The following is a 14391-nucleotide window of genomic DNA, read 5'->3' on the forward strand; positions in this document are numbered from 1 at the left end:
GGATCAGAGCTGGGGGAAGCAGCAGGGAATGGTGGGAGAGAGCAGTGCACCAGGGTGAAGGAGGTGTGGAAGCTGGACGGGAAGTCATGGAAGCACATCACCCGAATTTACAGAGGGTTTTGGAGGAGAACTGGGAGGTCATCATGTGCCAGGGGATTTTGGAAGGTGCCGCGGCCGGGAGGGGGTTAGGACGTGGCCCAAGCGTTCAGGGCAGTGTCACTGCCAACAGCAGCCGGGAGCAGGACACATCCCCAAGGCGATGAGGCCGGTGCTTCCATCCGAACGGGAGGGCTGGCAGGAGGAGAGAGATGCCGGGACCTCCAGGAGGGCAGCGGGGAGGCAGAAGGCAGCCCGGGGCTTGCAGGGTGCAAGGGCCATGCCCAAGGCACGGGTGCAGGAGATGAGAGAGAGAACCCCCGCCCGGGGCCGGGATGCGGGGACGGCGATGCGGAGCCGGGATGCGGAGACGGAGAGGAGGAGGAGGAGGAGGAGGAGGAGGAGGAGCGGGGGCCGGGCCCCAAGCCCCTCCCCAGGGCCGCGGCGGGCGGGGGCGGCCCGGGGAAGGCGGCGAGGCTGCCCCGGTGCTCGGGCACGGGGAGCTGCGCCCGCCGCGAGTTCCGTGCTGAGAGAGGCGGAGAAAACAAAACAGAAAAACACACCACAAGGGGAAAAAATAACAAACAAAAACAAACAAAGGACAAAAAATCGTAATAAGAAGAAAGGACAATTAACTAATCCACCCGCATAAAAGCCCAGCGGCCGGCCCGGGGCGGCCCCTCGGCGGAGCATGGCGCGGGGGGCGGCCGCCAGCCCGCGGGGCCCGGCGCGGCTGCGGGCATGACCCGGGCCCGGAGCGGGGCCGGGGCCGGGGCAGCGCTCGGGCCGGGGGGGCCGGGCCGGGCCGCGGGGCCGCCCCCCTCCCTCCGCCCTGCCCAGCCCTCCGCGCATCCTCCGGCACCGCCGAGCCGCGCCGAGCCGCGCCGGGCCGGGCCGGGGGTCCGAGCCGAGCCCAGCGGGAGGATGAGGGGCATCCTCTGCTTCGGCACCCTGATCCTCCTGGGTGAGTAGCGCGGCGCGGGCCAGCGGGGCACAACTTTCTGCCGGGCTCGCCTGGGGGGCATGGCGGGCACCCCCGGGCAGGGGGCTCCGCTTCCCAGCGCTCCGGGAGCGGCGATGAGCCCGGCTGGCTGCACCGAGGCCGGGCTGGACGCGCTTGGAGCCGCCCGGGCTCCTGGAAGGTGTCGCTGCCCGTGTCAGGGGGATCGGAACGAGATGCTCGGGAAGGTCCTTTCCAGCCCGAACCATTCCGCCACTCCGTGCTCATCCATCGGCTTTCTGGTGCCTCCTCTGCTCTGGAGCCGAGCTGGGCTCGCTGCTGTGCTCGGATGGTCCTGCTGCCGCGGGGATGCCCAGATGTGCCCCGCGCATTCAGCGCTTGTCGGGGCACAGGGCTCGGAGGGGCTGCGCTGCAGGGGAGGCAGGTTCTGCACGGCGCCGGGAATGCCCCGGTGTGCGGGGGTTTGGGGCAGCGTGTGCGGGCTGGCAGCCCCAGCTCTGTCACCGCTCTGTCACAGCCCGAGCCAGCCGCGAGTCTGCCGGGCTGCGCTCGGGGCTCCGGGCTGCGATTCCCTCACGCCCCCCGAACCCAGCTCAGCGCTTTGTTCTTGCACCGAGAGCGGGCAGTGAGCGCCACAGAGGTTCCCCCACCCCCGTGGCTGCCCTCGTCCCCTGGCGTGGCTGGCAGCCGCTGTCCCCGAGTGCTCCCGTGCTTTGGGCATCCCGCTCGCATCCTCCCTCCCTCCGCTCAGCCCGGAGCGGCCGCGTCTCTGCGCGATTCCCGGGGCTCCCGCGGCCCTGGAGGAAGGGAACGGGGGTGAAGGGGCTGCAGCCCCCGGCAGCGGCTGGGGATGCCCGGGTGCCACCGCAGCTCCTCCCCTTGGGGCATTCTGTCCCCTCCCTGTGCTCCGATGAGGCACCAAAGCCAACATTGAGCCCGTGCTTAAATAGACCAGGAAGGGCTGTGGGGAGGCTGGGAATAGGATGTGCCTGTTCTCTTCGGGTGCCACTGCAGGAGGAAAAGGTCTTGGGGGGACTGAAAGTGGCTGGGACATCGTGGGGCGCCCGGAACTCGATCCCGCTGGAGTCCCGCTCCTGGGGAGAACAGAGAGATCCTGACAGCACCGAGCTCCTGGGCAGGACCGAGCCCCTGGGCAGGACCGAGAGATCCTGGGCAGGACCGAGAGATCCTGGGCAGGACAGAGAGCTCCGGGCAGGACTGAACCCCTGGGCAGGACCGAGCCCCGGGCAGGACCGAGCCCCGGGCAGGACCGGGCTGGTTCTCCTGCGGTGGGCAGGCTCTGCCGGAGCTCCAGGTGGCTCCCCGTGCCGGCTCTCCTGTCACTAGATGTCAGCAGCAGCAACCCTTCCAGGTCCCAAAGGTGGGGATGGGGGCACATCCGACCCCCCAGCAGGGCCCGGCCGTGTTCAGCAGGGCTCGGTTCGCTCCGGGGCTGGGAGTGCCCGGGGCACGGCACGGCACGGCATGGCCGGGATGGCCGGGATGGCCGCTCCTCCAGCCCGGGGCAGGGGCTGTGCCCGGGCTGGGTGGGCTCAGGCTGCCCCAGGGCTGCAGCTTTTCCCTGAGGCTCTCGAGGCTCGGGTGCGAGTCCCGGTCTCGGCAGGATCCGTTTTCCAAGCGGCTCGGATTGGCTCCCTCATTGATTGACTGCCTGATTGACTGGCTGGTGGGCTGATCGATTTCTCTAGAGAAAGTGGCTTAGAGAAAGGAGCAAATGGCCAGTCCCATTGTCGGCAGTGCCGCTGGGAATAGGGGACAGGTGTTAGGGATACACTTGTCACCTCTGCTCCACGCCGCAGCAAAGCCATCAGCTGCTGGTCACCCTTTGCCCTTCTGGTCCAGGGGGACCTTTTCACCCCTGCAGGCACAGCACCACCCCAGCAGAAGCTCCTGGGCACCCTCAGCCTTTTCCCTAGGTATTTTTGGATGTTTGTGTTGGGGATGGACATGGAGATGTGCCTGGGATCCCCTGCAGGGATCCAGGGTGCAGGGCTGGAGAGGGCAGGGACAAGCCTGGCAATTCCCAGCTTCATCCCAGTGGGCAGCAGTGCGAGCTCCTCGCCTTTGATGTGTCCCCCTGTGGCAATTTTGGGATGATCCTGGCTGCAGGAGGCAGTTCCTGGTGAGATCAGGGCTCTCCTGATGGCAGTATCACCACCAGCCAGCCTGGATGGAGATCCCAGCTTCCTGCTGGCACAAGCACACAGCGTGGCCCGGAGCAGGCAGCTTGCAGAGCTGAACAGTGTTTTTATTATCCTCAGCTGCTTTCCAGCCAGATCAGCTCCCTGAGCTGTCCCCCAGCAGCCACCCTGATGGCAGTGCCACCCCTGAGGACAAGGGACATGAACTGGGGGAAGCTCATGGCTGCTGGGGTGTCCCCTGTATTTACCTGAACAGAAATCCCACTCACAGGGCAGTGCTGAAGCTTTCAGGAAGACCTTATGGAAAATCAGGGCTCCAGGAAGCACTGATAGAGGTACATATAAAGAGTGTAATTAATTTGACAAGGACACAGGGCTACACCTGTGAGCAGCTGAGCAGCACAGATCCCATCAAACACTTGCAGGGTTCCTGGGTTTGGCACAGGCTCTGCACAGATCCCATCAAACACTTGCAGGGTTCCTGGGTTTGGTTCCTCACAGATCCCATCAAACACTTGCAGGGTTCCTGGGTTTGGCTCCTCACAGATCCCATCAAACACTTGCAGGGTTCCTGGGTTTGGCTCTGGCTCTGCACAGATCCCATCAAACACTTGCAGGGTTCCTGGGTTTGGCTCTGGCTCCGCACAGATCCCATCAAACACTTGCAGGGTTCCTGGGTTTGGTTCCTCACAGATCCCATCAAACACTTGCAGGGTTCCTGGGTTTGGCTCCTCACAGATCCCATCAAACACTTGCAGGGTTCCTGGGTTTGGCTCTGGCTCTGCACAGATCCCATCAAACACTTGCAGGGTTCCTGGGTTTGGCTCTGGCTCCGCACAGATCCCATCAAACACTTGCAGGGTTCCTGGGTTTGGTTCCTCACAGATCCCATCAAACACTTGCAGGGTTCCTGGGTTTGGCTCCTCACAGATCCCATCAAACACTTGCAGGGTTCCTGGGTTTGGCTCTGGCTCTGCACAGATCCCATCAAACACTTGCAGGGTTCCTGGGTTTGGCTCTGGCTCCGCACAGATCCCATCAAACACTTGCAGGGTTCCTGGGTTTGTTACAGGCTCCTCTCAGATCCCATCAAACACTTGCAGGGCTCCTGGGTTTGGTTCCTCACAGATCCCATCAAACACTTGCAGGGCTCCTGGGTTTGGTTCCTCACAGATCCCATCAAACACTTGCAGGGCTCCTGGCCTGGGTTTGCCACGGGTTCTGCAGAGATCCCATCAAACATGGGAGTTTCTGGCAGATTTTCACCTGGTTTGTGAACTCAGATCCTGGGGAAAAAGCAGAAAAAATCTCTTGAAAATGCACCTGTGTGTGAGAGAGAGGGAAACTCTCCTTAATGCGTGGCTCTGTCAGTTTTGATGGGAGCAATCCGTTATTTGCATCAACAGAAATGTGATATTTACGTCTGTCCGTGTTGGTGCAGAGGAGAAATAAAACTTCTCCCTCAACAGGCTGCCCACTAATGCTGTGCAGATTGCTCTGCAAGGACCTTACCCCACCCAGAAAATCTTTTTTCCAGAGCTCTGGAGCCTTAAATAGTAATTATTGCTGGGTAAAAATTAGTACTACTTAAGGCTAATAATTAGTATGAATTACTGTGAATAGCATTTTATTTTGCTTTTGGAGACAGAAATGTCTTCCCTGCTCTCCTGGCAATTTTCACAGATGATTTCTATTGTGCCTGAAATTCCCTTCATCATTTTCACACAAGACTTGTTCATTTTTATAACTTTCCACTTGGTCATTTTAAAACATGACTTCTAATGTCTCTAAAGTTTGCCACCTTTTGATAAAAATACCCTGCTACCAAGATATTCATGATTTCTTTTTCCCTCTAGTGGACTTTATATTCCTTTTCCTTCCTTAAAAAAATATAAATGACCTCTTTCTTCTCAACCCCAAAGTGAGAGAGGACAAATTGAAAGGTAGTTCTCCTGCTAGAAGAATTTTTTTTTTCAGAAGAACACACTTCACTGAAAAAATAAAAAGGAACAAAACTATGGCAAGCTTGTTCCTGTCAATCTTCAGCTCAGAACAGCTCCCTTGTTTCAAAAGCCTCTGTCAGAATCCGCTCTGGTGGCAGGGGAGCAGAGCCTCTCCAGGCTGAGAGGAGAGGGCTGGCAGAGCTCAGCCCCTGCCTTGGGCCCATCCCTGCTGGGCTCCGCTCTCCTGGGAAAGCAGCCTGGGAGCTCCTGGTGGGAGGGGGCGCCTGAGGAGCTGCTGGGAGCTGGAACCAGGGCTGGTGATTGCTCCTGCAGGGGGACAGGCAGGAGAGCCCAGCCTGTGTGACTGGGCAGGGCTGTGGGGCTGCAGGAAAGGACCCAGCGCTGCCTCACACAGAGGGCTCCAGAGGGGGAGCCGCCGTCCATCCTGGGCAAGGAGGAGCTGGGAGTGCCACAAGGATGGAAAAGGAGTCTGCAGGAAGGTCACATCACATTTAAATCACCTGTGAGCCATGCAGGACCTGGGCTGGTAGCAGGTGATGGCACAGCTGGCTCTGGCTGAGCTGCAGTGAGCTTGGTGGGTGCTGAGAGAGGCCGTGGTCCTCATGGGTGTTGCCAAGCATCTCTGGGAGCATCCAGGCTGAGGCTGGGTGGGGCTGTGAGCAGCCTGCTCTGGTGGAAGATGTCTCTGCTCTTGGAAAATTCCCTTCCATTCCAACCAGTCTGTGACTGGGATTTTTGATTAAATGAATGTTAAAAGGTCCCTTCCAACCCAAACTGTTCTGTGACTGTGGTGAGCTGGTGCCCCAGCTGCAGATGTCCTTGGGGCCCTTCATCCCCCAGCAGAGGCACAGGTGTCCCTGCCCTGGGGTGGGATCCTGCTCACCCCAGGTCTGTGCTGTCCCCAGAGCCTGCCCATGCCCTGTGCTCTGCCCCCTGGCAGCAGCTGCTGGGGCTCTGGGCTGTGGCTGCCTGCAGCAGGAGCTGGAGGGGATGGGGACCCCAGAGACACAGAACAAACCCCACTGTCCTCATGGGGCAAAGCTCTTCCCTGTGTCCTGTTGTGTTGGATAAATATTCTCCAGCTCAGAACTGCTCTGGCCAGGTCCTGTCACTCTCAAGCCTCATCTCTCATCATGTGAATCCATCTCCTTCCTCCAAGGTGTCCCCTCCAAGCTCAGGGGGCCCTTGTGGCTCTGCACAGCTCCTGCCAGGAGGGCACAGCCGGGGGGATTTGGGATCTTCTCCCAGGGAACAGGGACAGGAGCAGAGGGAACGGCCTCAGGGGAGCTCAGGGTGGGCACTGGGGACATTCCTCATGGAAAGGGCAGGGCTGGAGTCCCCATCCCTGCAGGGATTTCACAGCTGTGTTGATGTGGCCCTTGGGGACAGGGGCAGGGGTGGCCCTGGCAGTGCTGGGGAATGGTTGGACTCTGTGGTCTTTTCCAACTTAGAGGGCTTTTCCAATTTAAATTATTCTGGGGCTCTCTATTTTTCTCTTTCTATGCAAATCCATCTGGAAAGCAGTTTGCATGAAAGATGCAGTGAGAGCAGTTGTGCTGTGGTTGATTTATGGGATCCAAGTGGCAAAGCCTGTCTGTGGTACCTGTCCCCACCGAGCAGAGTTATTGCAGCCCTCCCCCTCTGCTGGTGACATATGGCTCCGAGGGCTGCTCTGACACACAAGTGCAGCCAGCTGGCTTTGGAGGGGAAAGGAATGGCACAGATTTCTTGGTGCTTCTTCCAAAAGGAGGATCAAATTGCTCATCTTTCAAACACCTCCAAACTCAGGCGTCTCTTTGTTGCCCCAAGGGGGTGGCAGTGCACTTTGGGATGGGAGCTTAAGCAGCTCCAGATGCTAACGGGCTGTGAGTTAAGCCTTGAGAGGCTGCTGGGTTTTCCCTCCTCGCCTCCTGTTACTGGTACAATGGAAAGGAAGGCAGGCACCCAGTTTGGGCCAGGCCCCACCTGCAGTGCTGCTGGCTGAGTGCAGCCCACCCTGCTCGGGGGATCAGCCCTGCTGTGCCTCCAGGGACCTGGGCTGCCCTGGCTGCAGGAGGGGTGGAAGTGCCCAGGGGCCAGTCCAGCTCCAGACAGACAGCGAGGGGCAGCTCAGGGAGCCCCTGCATGGCCTGAGGGCTCTGGGGCCTCAGAGCTGAGCTGGACCCAGCCAGTGCTCAGGACAGGTCCTGAGAGAGCTCCAGGGTGCCTAAAGAGGTGCTGGAGTGGACTCCACCTCTGCAAAATACTCAGGCTTTGCTTTCAGCTGTGCATCGAATGAGGCTGGCTGGTGCCTCCTGGGAAATCCCATCCTCCTCGATTAATCAGAGCAAAGGAAATACGGGGCAGCCACAGCCTCGTGGGGAGGGAGCCTTCACTTGGAACGTGGCTGTGAATTCTTGTTTTGAGCAAACACGGTGTCTGGAACACCACTCTGCAGAGTTCATGTGGTCCTGTCCGTGAGAATTTTACATAAACAGTCAAATCAATTATAAAGAGGTTTGAATTTCTCAATTCATCTTCTTTTACTGTTGTAGTCTTTATTGAACACTTTGCTCATTTTTTTCCCTCCTGCTGCCTAAACTGGACCCCCCTAAGTGTCACCTCCACCTTATTTAACTGTTGCAGCCTTTATTGAACACTGTGTTTTATTTTTTCCTCTTGCTGCTCTAATTGGATCCCCCAAAGGCATCACCTGCACCGTGATGACAACTGGAATGTCTTTCTGTCCCTTGCTCAGCCCAGGGGAAGGTGCCCCTGCCCGTGGCAGGGATGGAACAGGATGAGCTTTAAGGTCCCTTCCAGACCAAACCATCCCAGAGCTGAGTGCTCTGCATCCCCATCAGGATGAGCTTTGAGGTTCCTACCAGAGCAAACCATCCCAGGGTTCCATGGCTGAGTGCTCTGCATCCCCATCACTGCACCCCAGCTCCAAAGGGCTGGCTGTAGATGCCATGGTTTGTCCTGCAGCCAACCCACCCGCCCTTCCTCAGAGCTGCTCCAGTGAGGAAACCCAGGAGGAGGCTCACAGCTCACCTGTGTGTGGCTTTGGGTAAACAGCTTTTGGATCAGAGTACCTGTTCCCTGTGCTGTCCCCTCCCTGTTCCCTGTGCTGTCCCCTCCCTGTTCCCTGTGCTGTCCCCTCTGTGTTCCCCTGTGCTGTCCCCTCCCTGCCCATGCAGCTGCCCAGGGAGCTCAGCTGTGCTGCCCCAGCCCCTGCAGCCTGCAGGGAGGCAGCAGCTGGATCCTGCAGTGCCCTGCAGCTGGTGTGAGCAGCACTGGGCACCTTAAAGAGCTCTCACAGGGCTGGGGGTGACAGAAGCCCCTGGAACCTTCTGTGAGCAGGGCTGCAGGTGAGGACATGGTGTTGGTGTGTGTGAGTGGGCAGGAGAGCAGCCCTGCATGCTGAATTCCCCAAAGGTGGGGACATGGTGTTGATGTGTGTGTGAGTGGGCAGGAGAGCAGCCCTGCATGCTGAATCCTGGAGATTGGGAAGAACCAAAGGAGGGGACATGGTGTTGGTGTGTGTGTGAGTGGGCAGGAGAGCAGCCCTGCATGCTGAATTCCCCAAAGGTGAGGACATGGTGTTGGTGTGTGTGAGTGGGCAGGAGAGCAGCCCTGCATGCTGAATTCCCCAAAGGTGAGGACATGGTGTTGGTGTGTGTGAGTGGGGAAGAGAGCAGCCCTGCATGCTGAACCCTCGGGGCTGGGAAGAGCCAAAGGTGGGGACATGGTGTTGGTGTTTGAGTGAGTGGGCAGGAGAGCAGCCCTGCATGCTGAATCCTGGAGATTGGGAAGAGCCAAAGGAGGGGACATGGTGTTGTTGTGTGTGAGTGGGGAGGAGAGCAGCCCTGCATGCTGAAGCCTCGGGGCTGGGAAGAGCCCAGGGCATTTACCTGTTTGTGTGAGCCCTGGGTGAGGCTGAGTGTGCTGAGTGTCTCCTGCTGCTGAGGAGTTCACTCCTCCTTGCAAGGTTAGTTGATTTGACACGAGTTACAGCAATTTCACGGTACATTTTTCCCTCCTTCCAAGACATTTGTCTTGTTTCTTCCCCTTGGTAAGAGAAAATAACCCAGTAGGCTGCTTGAGAGACAAAGTGCTCACCTTGGGCTGCTGTCACAGGGGACACAAAAAATCCCTGGGTGAGCACAGAGCTTTCCTTCAGTGTGGGAAAAGTGCTCGGGGGTCGTGGTGCTCAGAGCCTGGAGAAACCCCCAAGGTGACAGAGGTGACAGAGGTGTGTGCACAGGGAGCTGGCATGAGGAGGAGCTCCAGCTGTGGGGGAGGAATGCAATGCCCTCAGAACAGACCATGCTGGGGCTCTCACCCCTCACCCTGAGCGCCCCAAATTCGGGCAAGACCGAGGGCTCACACCTCTTGTCTGCTGCCTGGCAGGGAACTGCTGCAGGAGAAACTGAAATGTTGCACTCTGTGATCTCAGAGGTATTTCCTAACCTAAGAGGTTCTGTGGTTCTGTTAATAAAAGCTTTGATTTCAAATGACCTGAAGGGAGAAGAGCCAGTTTACCCTTAGAGGGCTGATGGGATCACTGGAGGACTCGCCAGGCTTTGGAGAATCAGCAAACCCTAAACCAAAAGTGCTGCCCTGAGGAACTCCCCAAAAGTGCTTGGGGACCCCATTCCCTGGGAATATGCTGATTTTCCCTGTCCAGTTAGAAATCTTGTCTCCTTTTTGTGATGTTGAAAGGAAATGTCTTGAGGTGAGGAACCTCCTGCAGGATGCAGCTCTAGAGGCTCTCCTGCTGTTTGGGAACTTTGCTGAACTTGCACTACCGGAGTTCTCTGTCAGGGCCAGAGGATTTGGGAAGGGAATGCTGGAGAAGGTTCTGAGCAGATTCTGCTCTGGAGGTGAGATGTGGAAGAGAAGAGGCTCCTGAGGTGTCAGACAGGAGGTGCAGGGGGAGCTTCCCATGGTGACAGGAATTGACAGGAATTCAGGAGCTGGGAGAGGGGCGTGCAGGATGGGGAGCTCTGAGAGCCCTCCTGTGTGCTGGAAAGCCTGTGAGTAATTAACTACCTGACTCCAGGGCTCCAGAGCTCTAATTGAGGTCATTAGGGGCTATTGCATTACCGGTAAGTTTTGATCATAATGGAAGGGCTGGAGGAAAAAACAAACTAACAAACAGGAATTTTAAAAACCCAAAGAGCAAGAAGGAATGCAGTGAACTCCCCCAGAAGTGTTTAATCTGCAGGGTGAGTCTGTCCCATGGGATGAGGAATTGCAGCATCTGTGTCTGGGTCTCAGGTTTTGGATAATGATGCCAACTCTCTGCATCCAGGTGTAAAATCAGGATATTTTTAAAGCAGGGGAATTCTTGTGCAGCAGAACCAGCAGTGTTTGACCTGGGATATTTGTGTTTGTGGCCAGCAGCAAACTCCAAGGTGGGATCAGGAACAAGGTGGCTTCCAGCAGCCCCTGCCTGGGCACTGAGCCCACTGAGCTCTTCCTCAGCAGGACCAAGGTGAAGTGAAGAGCTCTGCAAACCTTCCCCCATCCCAGGGATGCACAGGGAGAGGGATCCTGCCCTGCACTGGGGCTGGGGTGCTCTGCTCAGGGCAGGATGGAAAGCTGCAGCTCATTTCCCAGAAAAATATTGGGCTTTTAGTACAGTTTGACTTTCGAACAACAATGACAGATCAGGAACAGTAAAATTTGAAATAAAAGATAGCAAGTGGAAAATGAAATGCTTATTAAGTATAATTCCAGGGGAAGAAAAATGAGGACTAAAATGAAGCCGCAGATGTTCCTCTTCTGTTTTATCTGCTTTTATTAAGAAAACAGAAAATGGCCTTCTCAGAGGGACACCTTGGACAGGAGGAGAAATGGAACCTGTCTCTCACTTGTCCCCTGGCCACACACCAGACAGGTCCCAGAGGCTGCAGGAAATGGGTTTCACCCCACCTGGTTTTCACCTGCTCTTCTGAACTTCTCCTTTCAACCGAGAGGAGAAGCTGGCAGGCCTGGAGGGACACTGCTCCTCTCTGCAGGTTGGTGTTACCTCCAAGGGCTTCAAAGCCAATCCCCATGACACCTCTGGCTCTTTCCTTGATCAGTGAGATGAACCCAGCCAACCCCAGCAAGTTCCCCTGGTCCTCCAAGGAGCAGCTGATGTGGAGAAGTCAGGGACCCATCATTTCAATCTATACAACTAAAGAAATTAAAGATAAAGAAAACAAGATGAAAACACTATTTAGTGTTTTGTTTTTCTACTTCCAAAGCCCAAATTTCCCCAGGGAACATATTTTGCCATGGTTAAAGAGAAAGAAAGAAATCCAGTGAGAAACTTGTGTTTCACAGACCTGATGGCTCTAGCCCTAATGGTGGTTGGAGCTGCGTGGAGTTGGTGCCTCCTCTGGGGCCCACAGAGGCCTCCCAGAGCCCAGGAGCATTTGGGGCCATAGGAATTGCTTGTCCCACTGTTAAAGTCCCTGAAGAGGTTGATTATGGCCAGCCAGTCCTGTCCTGGCCCTGCTCACAAGGGCAAGGACCATTCCCAGCCGGTGTGAGAGGGGCTCTCTGTTTGCAGGAGGGCAGAGTTTACCAGCCTGGCTGGGGCAGCTCTGGCCCCTGGCACCTGCACCTTGGCTTTGCTGGGCTCAGTGAGGGAGACAGAGCACTGAGACCACCCTTCCCCTGCCAGCCAGCCCTGCCTGCTGCTCAGGAGCCCCCAGATCCTGCTGGACAAACGTTTCAGCTTCATCTCTTTAGCCCCCACATCCATCTCCCAGCTCCCTTTCTGCTGCCCCAGCCCCAGGGCAGAGCACTGGCTGTGACATGAGATGGCAGGTGATGGCACTGGCTGTGACACTGGCTGTGACACAGGGCAGGTGATGGCACTGGCAGGGCACTGGCTATGACACAGAGCAGATGATGGCACTGGCTGTGACACTGGCTGTGGCAGAGCTGACACAGGGCAGGTGATGGCACTGGCTGTGACACAGGGCAGGTGATGGCACTGGCAGGGCACTGGCTATGACACAGAGCAGATGATGGCACTGGCTGTGACACTGGCTGTGGCAGAGCTGACACAGGGCAGGTGATGGCACTGGCTGTGACACAGGGCAGGTGATGGCACTGGCTGTGACACTGGCTGTGACACAGAGCAGGTGATGGCACTGGCTGTGACACTGGCTGTGACACAGAGCTGACACAGGGCAGGTGATGACACTGGCTGATTTAGGGGAGCAGGCAGGTCTGGCAGGTGTGAGCACACCCAGAGCACACAGAGCCAGCCCTGGGCCAGGCCACCAGGAGCTCCCTGCAGAGCCTCTGTGAGCCCTGGGAGCCCTCTGTGAGCCCTGCCATGCCCTCTGGGAGCCCTCTGTGAGCCCTGCCATGCCCTCTGGGAGCCCTCTGTGAGCCCTGCCATGGCCTCTGTGAGCCCTCTGTGAGCCCTGCCATGGCCTCTCCAGCAGGAAAAGCCTCTCCTGCCTTGCACTGCAGCGAGCACAGCCTCACAGAGCAAGGCAAGGCACGGGAGAGATGCCTGGGCTGGTGCCTGGCTCATCCAGAGCTGCAGAGGGAAGAAAGGCACAGGAGAGAACACGATCACACTCTATAAATACCTGCAAGGTTCCAGTGCCAGGGGAAGAGGAGGATTAGTCACACTCCTGCACGACAGGGAGGGGAGGGCAGACAGCAACAGTGTGAAGCACTGGAGGAAAAAGTTTTGAGTATTAGGAGTGAAATGTTTAGGCTATTTTTCTTTCTCATTTATAATGGAAAAAGAAGTTGCAGGGTCTCAGTCTGAGTTATCCTTGAGGCTTGATGAATTTTTTCAGGGGAGTTGTGAGTCATAGGCATGAGGAGCAACCAGTGCATGGCTGTGTGGGATCTGCAGGTCCTGGGTGCACCCATGAGTTAAACAAGGGTGTTGAACACACTGTCCCCGTGTGGCCTTTGGGACACAGCAGTGTCACCAGTGGTAGGAAAATTAATCCACAAACACAAGAGGTTTATGTCCAAAAAGGAGACAGAGGAGTCCCTTTTTGGCTTTATTCCAATAAAGGGAGAGGCCATGGGGCATTCCCCTGGGATCTCACATTTTTGGAGGATGCAGCCTCCTTTTCATCCCAATTTCCAGCCACATTTCCCTTCTCTCTTTCCCCATTTCTGAGGTACTTGAGACTTCCCAAAACACCTGATACCAAAGATTTCTCAAAGATTTCCCTCTAATATTTATATAACTCTCTAATATATAAGTATAACCCTCCCTTTTAATTTTTAATTCTTATGGACTGTAGGGGTTTTTCTTCCCATTGTTTCTTTCATCTCTCAAGGTCTAATTTCATTTATCAGCAAACCTAAAGTTTATTTATTAAAGCAAATATCTTTTCCCATTCATCAATCAGTGGAATCCTTCCCATTGTTTCTTTTATCTCCCAGTGCTGGTTTTATCTCCCAGCAGCCCCACAGCTTGTTTGGAAAGACAAATTTGCTATTCCTCTCACCAGGCAGAGGGGTCACCCTGCTGCCTGCAGCACTGGGAGCCCAGGGCTGCCCACAGCTCTCCCCCTTCCCCAGAACATCCCAGATTGGTGTGAATACCCAAGGGAAGGAGGTGCTGCTCGGCCTCTGTGCCACTGGATGCTGCAGCTGGGAGGGCTCAGGGCTGGAGCTGGCTCTGGGTGAGCTCTGCCCATGGCTCCTGCAGGGAGCTGGCTCCTGCTCCTGCTCCTGCTCCTGCCCCAGGGCAGTCCTGGTTCCTCACACCCAGTGTCCCCTGCCAGCACAGAGCTCCTGTTCCCCCTGGGCTGGAGCTGGCTCTGGTGACCCTGAGCTCTGCCTGTGGCTCCTGCTCCTGCTCCTGCCCTGCCCCAGGGCAGTCCTGGTCCCTCACACCCAGTGTTCCCTGCCAGCACAGAGCTCCTGTTCCCCCTGGGATGGAGCTGGGCCAGGCAGGAGTTTGGGGCTCCCCTCTCCGAGGGGTTGGCTCCACGTCCAGCTTGGACAGCCACTCCTATTGTCACCCTCCATTGTGCTGGGACCCCAAAGTAAATCCTTCAGGAAAAATAAGGGTTGCTGCTGCCAAGATGTTTGCCCCTCTTCTCAAGTAAGTTCCAAGAGCTCTGTCTTATAGCAAACTAGCTGAGCAAATAGAGGTGTCCCTGGAGAAAACCCTTCAGGCTGGGAAGAATTAACACCTTGATCCAAGTAAAGGTAAACAATTTAATTGTGTTGTTCTTCCAGC

General features: G+C 56.7%; 1 protein-coding gene across 4 annotated transcripts in view; it reads left to right on the plus strand.

The window, feature by feature from the left end:
• The first annotated feature begins 521 nt into the window (after nucleotides 1-521).
• LOC139604627 (GDNF family receptor alpha-4) overlaps nucleotides 522-14391 on the plus strand; it is a 75310-nt gene continuing 61440 nt past the window's right edge. For all 4 annotated transcript variants that reach the window (XM_071455787.1, XM_071455788.1, XM_071455789.1 and 1 more), the window contains exon 1: nucleotides 522-1060. In XM_071455787.1, the coding sequence (XP_071311888.1) occupies nucleotides 838-1060 (223 nt within the window). In that variant the 5' untranslated portion in view covers nucleotides 522-837. The remainder of the gene's footprint in view (nucleotides 1061-14391) is intronic.

The sequence above is a fragment of the Agelaius tricolor genome, unplaced genomic scaffold, assembly GCF_023055355.1.
Source record: "Agelaius tricolor isolate 1412-34295 unplaced genomic scaffold, bAgeTri1.0.p SCAF_54, whole genome shotgun sequence".
NCBI lineage: Eukaryota > Metazoa > Chordata > Aves > Passeriformes > Icteridae > Agelaius > Agelaius tricolor.